Source organism: Chanos chanos, chromosome 5 (assembly GCF_902362185.1).
Source record: "Chanos chanos chromosome 5, fChaCha1.1, whole genome shotgun sequence".
In the NCBI taxonomy this organism is placed as follows: domain Eukaryota; kingdom Metazoa; phylum Chordata; class Actinopteri; order Gonorynchiformes; family Chanidae; genus Chanos; species Chanos chanos.
The window spans coordinates 32,074,021-32,087,886 of record NC_044499.1 but is presented as its reverse complement, the minus strand read 5'-3'; the positions used below and the strand labels follow the sequence as shown (position 1 = coordinate 32,087,886).

General features: G+C 42.8%; 1 protein-coding gene across 1 annotated transcript in view; it reads right to left on the bottom strand.

Moving 5' to 3' along the window:
* Positions 1–13,866, bottom strand: part of dock1 (dedicator of cytokinesis 1) — a 207,049-nt gene that overhangs the window by 144,050 nt on the left and 49,133 nt on the right. The window contains exons 15-19 of the mRNA XM_030773766.1: positions 13,497–13,595; positions 12,887–12,959; positions 9,529–9,632; positions 7,976–8,159; positions 2,139–2,236 (exon numbers count right to left, since the gene is read on the bottom strand). Coding sequence (XP_030629626.1) covers positions 2,139–2,236; positions 7,976–8,159; positions 9,529–9,632; positions 12,887–12,959; positions 13,497–13,595 — 558 coding nt within the window. The remainder of the gene's footprint in view (positions 1–2,138; positions 2,237–7,975; positions 8,160–9,528; positions 9,633–12,886; positions 12,960–13,496; positions 13,596–13,866) is intronic.

The window sequence follows — 13,866 nt, the reverse complement described above, 5'->3', positions numbered from 1 at the left end:
GATAGACCTAATTAAACAATAATATCATATATATTCAAAGCCATTTGGGTTGATCTAAAATGCACTCCCAAGAATAAAAGTTGGGCACAGACTAGAGTATTATTAGTGCAAAGCAGTAATTTGTACACTGATACTGCATCTTCATACCCCAAACAGTTTTGTGCATTAGGGAAGATTACAGTTACTCGCGATGCATTTCATTATCACAGATATCCATTAGCATTAGAAAACATTCATTTGCATATCTAACACTGAGATTTCACACACATCAGCAGCTACATCACACACATTCACACTAGTCAGGCGACCGCTGTGTTAATATTAAATATTCACGAGGGGATGTTGTTTGTAGTTTCGGACTACTTTTCCCTTAAGAGTGAACTTACACATTTTCACTTCCCAAAGCCCTAAGGGTATCTTTCCCAGATCATTAAAATGAACAGGTTAACGCGTGTAAGAGATCAGAAGTCCCGATCCAAAAATTCTAAAGTGCCGTTTTTAAAGACAGGGTGTTAAATGGTTGTGCTGTGAGGTAATTTCGTGTTCCTTTAAATATTTGCAGTCACTGATGAGACTACCTGTTGCTGTTTGAACAGCTTTATGACAAACGCATACAGCTTTGCCTCAAGTCAAGCTAATTACATCAAACAAAATCAATCTCCCCTGAAGTCATCTCGACCCCTCAGCCAACATTAACACCTCTAAAAATGCATGACGTCTCTGGAAATGGACTTAAGTTACACTGCGTTTCGAGAGGCTTGACAAGTGAAAACAAGCTCCTGGCCATGAGGAAGTGGAGAAATAATGTGACGTCACTCAGACAAACAGCAGCACCAATACTTCATCAGCCCCAGAAGAAACACACACACACAGAGCACGCGCACACGCACACACACACACGCCTCAGCACAGTCAGTGTGGTGCTGGAGAGGCTGCATCTACCCTAATGAAAGATGACAGGGGAAAGAGACCTTCTCTTCTGTAGAAAATCATATTACTATAGAGAGAATCATGAGGGCCAAACTAAACCTTTGTTGCTTTGAGAACAGTGCCGTATTGTTAAAGCCAAATCTTGCAAAAAAGGAATGTAAAAACCAAACGCAAATCCAAAAAAACACATTTCTCATGCCTGTTACATGAATAAGAAAACAACAGCAGTCATTAAGACATCAACAGATGGCATCTACGTGTGAATATGTTTATTTCATGAATATAAAACTGCCACCCACAGTCCATCTCTGACCTCCACGTCACCCTCTCCTCATCAAATTAAACACCCACCACTGAACAGCCAGGCAGAATCCACATATGTAAACCCTCACATCCAGAAATGAGATATAGTTAGGAGAGTAAACGACTACGTCGCCTCCTTTGTTGGCGGCTGATTTTTTTATTTTTTTTTCATTAAAACATCTGAGCCAAATTAAAAGGAAAACGATGAAGTTTCGTGTCAACAGACCACCTGCAGTTGGTTGCTGCGACCGTGCTGGTGACAACCAAGGCCCAGCCATATGCTGTTAATTCCACCCCAAGGAGGGTGAAACGTGGGCCATGGGTCACAATGTTTCTATCACCCCCCCCCGCCCCTCTCTAAGATTTACTGACTGACCCCCTGTTATAGGCAAGGCTGTCTACCCAGCCTTCTGACTGTAAGAAATGGTAATTTCTCCCACAGCATAGAGGCAGGAGGCACACGTGCAATTTTCAGTCTTGGCTGTTTAGATTTCTCGAGAAAGGAGCCATTCCACAGGCAGAGAACAAAGGCACTTCACAAAGCAAAAAACTGGCTTCAGGAGGGGTCTGGCATTCAGAATGCACTCACAGCTCCCGGCTAAGAACGGTTGGCAGTCAGCTGCCACACAAATCAAAATGAAAAAATAAATATATAAAATAAATAAATAAAAAAACAACAGGAACATTTCAGTCTGTGAGCAATTTCCTCACCACCACCCCCCGAACCATCTAAAGGCTTTTGGGTTTTCTTTAAGTCTCTCTTGATGTGCAAAAAGCATTGCTAGTCCTCTGTTAAAAACAAAAATGCCGCATTACTCCAAACACTGAATCAAATCGACAAATGTTAACCTGAACACATGTGTGCACGTGTGTGTGCGTGCTTTTTGTGTCTGGTGAGCACCAACCTTAACCACCTCCCCTCCATTCACTTTCATGAGCTGACGGAGATTCTGCTGCAGGAGACTGGTGTTGGAGCGCCACTTCAGAAGTCCCAACAGGTCCACTGTAGAATGCAAAGACAGCATAGACACAGAGTCAGCATGTTGGTTTCATTACCAAACAGCACACTTCAAACTCCATTCCACAACTAATTAACACGGTCCAGACTTTCAGAGACAGACAGAGAGAGAGAGAGAGAGAGAGAGAGAGAGATGAACAGTTTATCCTGTTCTCATCTTCAAAAGAAAAAAGGGCCAAAAGTGACATCTATCCATCTTGACGTTACACTTTTGTCATCATTTTTGTGGCTAACAAGGACATTCGCGTCTCAGGATTTAAGGCAATATCTCAGGCAATGTCATAAAAATGCAGTAACAGAGAGCTTGGCTATAAAAATCAAGCATCACTGACAAACGGCTCAGATTTCTGAAAGGCTAAAGAGTGTGAAGGTATGAAGATGAACGCGAGGAATAGCATATTAAAAAATTCAGAGTGTACTTCCGAAGGATTCTGCTTAAAAGATTTATGAAGTCAGGAAAGCTCCTTAAACATTCTCCTTAATCTCAATTTATGAAGCCAATAATTCTGATACAATGAAACCCAGTTGAAAACCAGGCCATGAATATTTGTGGACAGAGAAAGACACAGACAGAGAGAAACTGACAGAGACAGATGTATAGCCTATAAACAAAGTTATACGGAGATCTTTTGAGTGAATGCAACATAGAAAAGTATGGACAGTGTCGTCAAATTTCAGTTCAATGCAACTTAATTCACTCTGTTTTTCATTTATTTCAATTTTCATTTTTGAGTTTTGTGAGAGTTAAAAAACAGAAACATGTTTTAGTGTGCCTTTACTAATAGCATCATAACAATAGCTATGGTTACATATTTTTATCATTCGGATTGAAATCATTCCGATGGCTGATTCCAAATGTACTGTTTACATGAAAACGATCGGATAGGTTGTGCGCATTTACATGTCACAAGCGTATAATCGGAATTCACTGCAAATGCTACGAAATTACCTTGCGCCGACGATTTAGTCGAAGGCTATATAAAAATCTCTAAGCCGGTCATACACAGAAATAAATAATGGTAGAGTGGTCAAAAGAACGCTTACTTTCAAGCATTATAAAGAGCCAGGGCAGCGATAGCTTTACTTGAGGTCAGAGATTTGTTCAGTTAATTACTTAAGACAACTGTAACTTTATGATTATAATAACAATGACATCATCTGTGTATGGAATATTCTCCCACATTTGCTTGAACAGCTCGTTGTTGCGGGATTTGCACCCATCTAGACGCTCGACTATTCTTAATTCTTTGAGAATGTTTAACACAAGCGTGTTGAATTTCTCGCACTGTCTGATTTGTTTTTCAAACTCTGTCATGTGTAATGAAATGTCAATACGTCATCACTTCGTATTGAACCTGTGCAAAAAGTTCCAAGTGCAGAAGACAATCTGATTGAGCGTTTACATGGTTAATATTTTCCTATCGAACGGATTATCAGAAATCTACACCACCTCTTTCAATCCGATTGAATTCTCGATCAGATTGGGGTATTTCATTGCGATCGAAGTGTTTATATGAAGCATTTTCATTCCGACTGAGCTTGAATCCGATTATTAACGGAATATTAGGCTCCATGTAAATGCACCTAATGTGTCAGCCTAAAGCTAATGCCAGTTTAGTAAAATTCAAACTCCATGAAAGACTCTCATTTGAAGGCATGCCAGGGTGGCACAGTGAGAGGAGGTACACTGATACTACAGCTATGGTAGTCCATCATCTTGTCGCCGTGTGTGTTTTGAAAACAGTAGAGGGTGCCGTCTGCAGAGTTGCCGCCTCCACGGCGCTGGTGGAGACACCCAGCTCCACCTGCCAGGTTCCCAGCAAACTTATCCAAAGCGATGATAAATCCCTTTCTTACGCACCGCTGCCAGCCAATCAGGGCTCAGTCAATGGGGCTTATCTAAACGCACCGGGCACACCGTGACAGTAATCAACTTTTAAAGCTGCAGCTTAGAGCTTCACAAGACAAATGAAATGAGAGTAACTCATCAGACAGGGGGCGGGGGTCTCTGTCCTGATAAACGAAGAAACATATATAACATAGCTGGGTGAACGATACAAACAGACATGACAAGGCAAATTTACCGAACCTGTTGGAAATTCAATTAAAAATACTTGTGCATACAATCTGTGAGCAAATCCCAAGATAACATAAGCACCAACATAATAAAGCAATAAAAGGCTGTTCATACCAAGTCTTTGCAAGCTTTTAATTCAGAGAAAGAAAAGAAAGACAACATTGTCTGCCTTGATTGTTTCTCCATTGTTATCCAACATTTCATCACTGTTGTTTTTTACTTGTTATCTGACAATTTCAGCAAGCTGGCCACTGAGACAGAGAGAGGGAGAGACAGAGGAGAGGAGCTTTGAGCTTCATATGAATTTCAGTCAAAGCACAAAGACAGGTTTTTCTAATTCTCTCTCACTGGTCTCAGGTTATTTCATCATCAGCCTAAATCTAAGCCCTGACTGTGTGATGTGGAGCTCACTGGTGAATGAGTTCTCTGCTCACTTATCCAGCAAAGATTTCTCATACAGTCGAAGGACTTCCCCACCAGACCTGCCTCACTGTTCAGACAGACTATGATTACGGTGCATGCAATGAAGTTTAAAGGGAGCAAATCCTTGGCTTTGAGTTTAAAAAACAAAACAAAAAAAATATATATATATGCATACATGAGCAGTGTCTTTTGTACATTAACACTAATATTAACAGGTAATATTTTGAGTAAAGGATCCTGGAATTGATGTGTGTTTTTGCGATCCTCATCATTTGGGATACTAAACTGTCAAAGTTATTAACATGTTTACTCCCATTTTGGAATTGTTTCAGCCACAAGTCTGTGTATGCGTTTAAATCGATATAATCCCACAATCCCATATTCCAGTGGGACAGAAAAGGGTTTTCCAGTGAGAAACCCACTGAGGCCTGATAAAGGCCTGGACATACAGGAAAATGCGTATTCCTCCCAACACGCCCATTCCTCACTGCTCGCTCCCACACATGACACATTAATTACAGACATCCCCAGATGTGGGAAAGGAGAGAGCAATCAATGATACCCGAAACTGGCAACCCCTGCAGGAACATTTTTCAAGTGAGGCTATGCTGAACGGCGTCTAAAATTCTCATGTCCATTAAAGACTGGAGTGAATATCAATAAGAACGTGGCATCACCTCACATCTCTCTCTCTTTCTCTTTCGCTCTCTCTCTCTGTGATGGTGTGGATAAACAAGGTGAAGGCAGAGGAAACGATTAAGTGTATTATTGATGGCATCATTAAAGACGTATGCCTCAAAGGTTTTAATAAAGGAGAGAAGAGCAGCGCCTCCCGAGCGGGGGCGGAGAGGCGCTGTCGCTCTTTATTAAAAAGAAATCAAACCCTCTCACTTCACCCCATGATGAGAAAAATCCCCACAGTCTGTTTAATCAAGAGCTACCGACATGACAAGGAGGAGCTGGTTTCTTGGCGCCCCTGCGATAGGCACCTGCTGAATTAGCATCACAAAAAAAAAAGGGGGGGGGGGGGTATTGGTGCTAACCACACGACTGGCTAAGCACAGCCAGACATCTCTCAAGCGCAGTTAACTGCCACTGATGGCAGTCAATCAAACAGTTTGCCAGCAGGACGCATTGATCTTCAGCTGTGATTGTTTGTGGAGCCATACAGGCTGAAGGCACTAAAGCCCTGGCCCAGAAGAAACTGTCGGGGTGCTAGCGTTCGATATGCTAATGCAACCATCTAACCTAGAACACTACGGTCGCACTCAGATTCATTCCACATCCCACCGTAAGCATAAAAACACGACAGTATCCAGTTGCTAAATGATGATAGACTAGACTTCACAGGGAAATGGCGCTTTACAGCAGCTAAACTCACTCTGAGAACCTGTTTGTATGCTAACTCCCCTCAGTCTGGTAGCAAGCGATCTCATTCGCATGATCCTTAGCGAGCTCGTTAGAGTGGCTAGCAATGCATCTTGCCTGGTCCAGAGGGGAAATAACCATGGTGGAGAGCAGAAAATTTCACACCTAAGTCTTCATTAAAGCTCTCTCTAAATCTGTGGCGGTACCTCCGGGTCACATTCCAAAACCATGCTGACAGCGGAGGTAGTCGTTATTAGCGAACAAGTCAACACGCAGATAGATGCGAGGTCTCGCTGTGGACTTGGCAAGAGAGACCAGGACAGGACTAGGACAGGACAGCACAGGACAGGAGAGTTCTCAAGGGATCCTACATCACCATTTCATCAATTGAAAATACATGGCCTCTGAGTGAGAGAAATTCAGTTGTGTCCCAAACAAAGAGTCTGATTCCGCACCCTGCAGACGAAAATGAAGCTAAATGTGACATTCTCTCTGTGTTTCTGAGGGCAAACAGTCAGTCTATTTCTAACCAAAGTGCTTCTTTAAGTCAGCAGAGATCTACAGCTGAGACCCAAGCAGCACTGCTTATTTACACCTGTGGCCATGCCAAAGATGGAAAGCAAAAAGATGCATCCCCAAAGATGCGACTCAATGTGGCAGAGCAATCTGGTGGGGTGGGGTGGGATGGGTGTTCCTGGAGGGGGTAGGTCACTTTTAAGCGTTTGTGGTTCTAAGTCTCATGGCTGGGAACTGAATGCCAGGCACTGCACCAGACCAGCGGTGGACTGAACAAGAACAAATGTGCTACTGCATTTGGTATGGGACTGGAGTAAAATGATTGTCTCTCTCTCTCCATCTCTGTTCGTCGCAAACGCTCATCACTCACGCCGCTCTCCCTTTTTTTCCTTTCCTGCCTACCCCACTACTGCTGCCCAACTGTTAAAATTATCTTCTTTGTGTCCATCCATGCTGAAAAATTAGTCACCTTTTATTCGTAGTGCGTTCTCACGGAGGAGAAAAAACCCTCAGGTTAGTAATACAATTAAATTCTCCATTTTCCCTGAGTGCCAATTCAAGCTAAAGCACTTATGTGTGTTCCCTCTCTTGTTCCTCCAGTGCAACTCTATCCTTTCCTCTCCTCATTCGCCCTCCCTCCCCCCTGTCCCCCGTCTGTCAAAGAGGTTGTGAACTCTACTGTCTCTACTGTCACACTGTTGACGACTACTTTTTAAAAGCATAATACAGTCATTTTGGGTTCAAGCACAGTCTTGCATAGGGCAAGTCTTCATTTAAACTTGGCTTGTGTTGTCCTTCACAACTCTGCTGTTAGAACAAGAGAAATCAAAGAGGTTGTCGTGGTTACTGCATGGGTCATCTTGTTGGTTGAGTTTCTAAGTGGTGTCTAAATTCAGAGAGCACTTGGGTCTATAGCTAAGCCTCAGGCAGCAAAATGGGATTTCCCTGAGCTTAATAAGCTTGGCTCATTCTACCTGGGGAAATAAAGCTAGCCGCCAGAGACTGACGGCATTAAAGGCGTTTGCTTGTGAGAGACATTTTTCTCTCTCTCTCACTCTCACCTTACAGCACAGTAGTCAGAAATCATATTATTACTGTGAAATGGGAAAGGGACAGAGAGTTAAGAGAGTGAGAGTGAGAGTGAGAGAGAGAGAAAGAGAAAGAGAGAGAGAGAGAGAGACTGGGAGAGAGTAAAAGTAAGTAAGTGGAGGGATGTAACAGAGAGCAAATCAAAAGAAAGATATGAGAGAGAGTGGGGAAAGAGTGGCGAACCCAGCACAGTATAATTCAGCTCATTACAGAGGGGATGGAACAAAAGATCAAATGAAAGTCATCCTCACCGTTCTGAGTGAGTTTGGTGGAGCAGACGAGGGTGGAGATCTGGAAGGAGTCTTTGCTGATGGTGCAGTTGCCCAGGCTCTGAGAGCTCTTGCTCGTAGCCGAGTATCCTTTCTCCTCCAGCTCCAGCTTAGTGGCAGGCAGCCCCAGATACAGCGATGAATCCTCAAACTTCTTTGCCTCAGCCTGAGAATAACAAACACAGCTGACAATACAGGCCTGTAGGCTGCTAGACAAACGGAATGGATGGGCTTATTTTTCTTCTCCTCCAGCGAGGACCTTTAACAAGTTCAGTGGGGTACTCTGTTCACGAATACAAATGCACTAATTCAACCACTCGATAAAGCACTTAAAATGATTGCTTACTTATCTAACAACATTAATTTAACAACTAATAATTCTCTATCTGTAAGAGGATGGATTTAGAAGATCAAAATTTAATTGATAACGATGTCCTAATTATCCAGTGGGATATTATTGTGGGGAGGAACAAACATTGTGACTAAGCTGACGATATGTATACCTTAACAGAAAATGCTTTGAATCTCATCACTTGTAAGTGTCTTAGCCATAATGACAGATCAACAGCTCAAACTGCCCTCAAAGAAAATCAGTGCAGTTTACACTGCTTACTGTTACAGAACATTTTGAAATGGTTGCCCATGGTCTTCTGTTCCACATGCTTCCTAAAAATGGAGTAATTTCAATAAGTGGGTCTGAATCCTGTGTTTAAGCTGCTTCTCCCCTTGTTTCTCCATAACAGTTCTCATTTTGGTCCTGGTGAAGTGAAAACACCAACCCTTTCTAATCTCTAAAAATCAACCCTAAATCACCTCTAGAAATTCAACTCGTTAATTAGTCCAAATGCAAGTTTCCTCAATTAGAGCAAACAACCAAATGTTTACTTTTAGTCAACCTGACCTATAATAAACCAGTAACTAAGGTGAGCTAGCCACTGAAATGAATGTACTCGTGCCTGGGGGAGCTTCGACTAATTCAGCTACAAGTGAGGTTAATGAAGCAAGGCAAATAAACCTTCTAGAGGACCCTTAAAGAGGTTAGTGCTGATTTCATTTGTAACAGTGCTTCACCAGGGTTAATCTACGTGAAGAGACAGGGTGTTCGCCAGACAGTCATGACAGGATCAATTCATTAACAGGATTACCTTGTCCACTCAACTTTTTGAACAAATCTTCGATACTTTGAGATGCAGATTGTTTACATTTCTGCTCTGTGCTCTTTCAGGATGATTCTAAACTCAGTGCATTAACTGTCTCTACACATTTTCAGTGTTTATGAGCAGAATGCAGTTACATTTGGAGATGTGTACGAAGAAAAAAAAATGCATGTGTTCTGTTACACACTGCTCTGTAATTCATTTTCAATACATGTAACACAGTAGTTGGTGCAGTAAGGGTGTATTTCCATAAATTCACTTTACCATTATCTTCCTCAGGAAATTTTAAGCATCATTACTGTTCTCCTAAAAGAAAATGTGTGTATACGCGAGTGTGTGTATGTGTGCGTGTGCGCGCGTGCGTGTGTGTGTGCGTACCTTATAAACAATAAGGTCGTGCTCTCCATCCCGCAGAGTGGTACCATCATACCTCATCAACTTCACAAACGACAGAGCAAAGATCTTCTCTGATTTATCTTTGTCTGCAGCACAAGAAAGAGAGAGAGAGAAAGCAAACAAGACAGAGCAAGAGGGAGAGAGAGAGAGAAAGAGAGATGGAGGGAGAGAGAGAGAGAGAGAGAGAGAGAGAGAGAGAGAGAGAGAGAGAGAGAGACCATGTCAAGGCATTCAGTGCAACTAATCATTATTCTCTCATGTGTCATCCTTGGTCCTGTTTCTCCCCCCAAACCCCCTCCTCCAGTCAGAAATCTGGGAGAGGGTCTTACTGACAATCTGCCCTGAGCCTCTGAAGTCAATCATTCGGTGATCTGGGTGCACAAGCAGACACTGAGAGAACGAATCTCTGCGGCTCAATAACAAACCCTTACACAGGCCTCTTTATCCTCAGTATATTATCTAGTTGGCAGTGCCACGCTGACTTGGGCCGTTTGACTGGCCCGCGCAGCCGAGGCTCCAGGGTCACCGCCCTTTGCTACCACTCGTGACCGAGGGTGGGTACTAGAGCACCGTTAATTATCCACTCTGGTACAGAGTGGAGACAAGCCAAGGCTGTCTCAAACCAGCAGTAGGGAGACTTCCCAGTCTGTTAGACAGGGAGGGAGACAGGATGTAGATAGAGTGTGTGTTGTACCAGACACAGAAGGTGTGTTGTACTGTGAAATCATGTTTAATTATTGATTCACGGCTCAAAAGTTTGCCATGTGTTTGTATGCACACACTCAGTTTAAATCCTCAGCTGAATATAATTAAATTTAAGCCTTTTATTTTAATCTGATTTGGGTTTTGATAGTAAGTTTTGTCCCTTTGCACAGGGACAGTACGAGTTTCATAACCACATAATATCATGACCTGTAATATCTTTATTTCCGTGACTAGTCTTGAGTCAGAGAAAAAAAGAGAAAAGAGAACACACACAGAGAGAGAGAGCACCTGAAACCTGCTGGTCTCTGTGGGAACAGTGAATGTATATAAGCAGGCCAGTGAGTTATGCTCTTGTCCCAGAGCCACACGCTCCGTCACCACTGCCTACATCACCATCGCAGATCAAACAGCTTCAAATTTACACACACCGCACGCCGATTCATCTAAGAGTCTCACGACTTCCATCTGCATAAATCCACCACGCCGGGCTGCAGCCTGAAAAGGCTGGGGCGCAATAATCACTTCAGACGCCGGAGAATGACAGAGCACGGAGGGAGAGAGAGAAACAAGGGATCGAAATGACTCTCTCAAGGAGAAAAAAAAAAAAAAGAAAACAGAGGGCAAGGACACTGAGGAAGAAGCCTGTACTAAATCCGTTTCTGACTGCACGGATGAGCGATCGGTAATTGCTGATCTTGAAACACTTTTAACTCTTACCCTTTAAACAAAGAGAACCAAAATCTAAAGGGTCTCTATCCAACACATTCGCGGAGGGCCAATGTGTTTGCAGGTTTTCAGAAAAGAAAAAAAAAACACAGTCAGTAAGCCACTCCTAAATTCAAGGCTTTCAGAATCGAAACCCTCCATGGCCAATTTTTGCTTTTAATTACTTATTCCTCGTCACGTCCCAGTGCCGAAACGGGTAACTGACAGAAGTGAGTGGCTAGAGAAGGCTCTCGCAGTGACTTCAAAAGCCTTTGGCTGAAGCTGTTTTGACTGAAACACCAGTCTCCAGAAACAGAACCAGACAGTCTTGGGTTACATGGCAACAGCACTAGGTCATTTCTGGACTGCAGACTCCTAAGTCCATTAAGAAGTTAATTTGTCATTCAGTGTTGAGTCCTTTTTCTAAAAGACTACGGAAAAATGCTTCACAGATACTCTCTTACACTGGAAATGCCTGCAGTCAAAGTAGTAGCTCTTTTTTTTAATCCAACCTCCACACTCTGTCAGAAAAAGCGCTATAAACACACCCAGACGTGGCAAAAAGGTTGAAAAGGTCACAGACGCCACATAATGGCCACTGTCGCCGCAGTGCCAGGGAACAAGGCACTCGAGGAGGTGTATCATCCTGTGTCAATCATGTCTCACAACGTTCAGTGCAGTAGCTTAGAGTAATTGCACAGATTCATAGGAGGGACAGTGTTGGCTCAACTACCCCGCCCCACTCTCTGTACATGAGTGGTATGGGAACAGAGAGAGAGAGAGAGAGAGAGAGAGAGAGAGAGAGAGAGAGAGATGACTACCGTGGAGAGAAGGAATCCTTTAAAATGAATCTCCCTGACATTTCATTCTAGTCACCATGAGCTGTAATCTCAGAGCTCTGCAAGGACATTGTATGTAATTTCAGATTGGATGACAGCGAAATTGCATGGAATACAAACCATGCCTAATAATACAAACCATGTATAATAATTTGTATTCATCCCCATGTTCTGGACTGCATACAAATGGCCTGGACGGTAATTTATCTTCAAGAAATGTTGAATCACTGATCTAGGAACAGTATTCTCTTCAACTGCAATAACTTCTAATCATCATATCAGGGGAATCTCACAACTGTTCCGAGTACAGCGCTTTAGTGCATCATGTAGGCAGACCAGGTGTGGTTTGTTCCTGTAGTAACTGTAGTGAGAGCTTCAGGCTAAACAGCGATCTTGACAGTCTCCAGACGGACTGTCTTCCTTAATTGATTGTTTTACATACGCCACTTCTGCGCCCGACAACTGCAACCCCACCCCCTTCATCTTGGCTGCGCCCACTGCCATGTGGCGGACAGATGGAGCTGTGTGTCAGCCAAGACGTAGTTCCATGGGCCGCGCTTTTTAAAATGTACACACACGCTCACACACAGCTAAGTGCGGTTACCGCAGCCATCACCCAGACGCCTTTTCAACCCATAAAATGCTCATGCAGGCATTTCTCGCATAGTCGGAGACTTTATAACTGACACCCAGCTACTGTGGGAAAGAGAGATACACAATTTGCCCACGAGAGAATACAATCACTACAGATCGCACAGATGACATTTCAGTACCTGGATCTGACACAAGAGCTGCATAACATCTTCATAAACTTCGCATACAGATTACAAAAACATTCCTAAAACATTCACAAAACCCCTTGTGAAAACACGCAGACACAGATGTGGTGCAGTGTGTAAATATGTGTGCCAAGCTTTCCCCTGTCAACAAAGAGACAAATGATTGCTTATTACTGCTTATGCAGTGGAGAGCTGTCACAGGGTACTTGTGAGGGAGGTGCACGGGCTTTGTACCATAAGCTGACAGAGGTTAAATGTGGTGTGGCCTGTCCTGCGATTTATTGAGCCTGTAAAAATGGAAGGATCACTCACAGTCCAAAGAAGAGCGGTGACGGAATGTGAATCGCAAGTGACTCCGGTTCACATCCTCAATGGGAATGGCAACCTGGATAAAGGTAAGGAAAACACTTCAGAGACTCAGACACGCCTCCGTTCACACTCACGCACACATACACATACACACACAAACACACACACCAATATACACATACACTTTAACCTTAAAGAGCTGTGTTAAGAGCACTTAATAAAAGTCATGAATATTAATGTGTGCATAGTTTCCTTTCTCTTGCCCTTTGTCAGGAGGCTGCCCTTTCTACATGATCAATATTTAATGTCAAAGCTTTTCATAGAGCAAGACTCCCCAGCTGACTCTTCAACGGATTCATGTTTTCAGACTCTCAGACGCCATCAATTGGATCACAGCATCCAGTTAGTGGATCTAACTGTTGACTCTCTAAAGTACACCATCTAAATCTATGAAATCCAAGAAATACTCTTCAAAGAATAAAACCTGTTGAATTAAAAATCCAAGCACCAATATTTAAACACCAATATTTATCTCCTTGTAGTTAACACTTGGAAGCTCGACACTATAAATGAGAAAGTTCAACAAGAGACAACAAAGAGATGGAAAAAGCACCTTGGTTGTTTCAAACCAGCGTGGCTGCTTGACCTGGTAGTAGATCACAGACTTGTACTCTGACATGCCCTCATCTCCAGCCCCGGGAAAGATCACATTCTGGGGGGAAAAAGAGAGAGAGCAAAGAGAGGAAAATGTCAAAACTCAGAAAACAGGTTTGAAGCCAATAGCGCTGTCATTCAGTTGCTGAAAAGCTGTTGAAGAGGTTTCTAGTACTAGCACAGAATTTTTTTTTTTTTTAACCCTTGTTCACTGAATCGCATGAAATCTTAAGCATGTTTAAACACTGATTTGAAACAAACATTTTATTTAAATTTGATTTTAATGACAGTTTAGAATATAAATTACATCTGCTTTTGGGTTCCTCTCA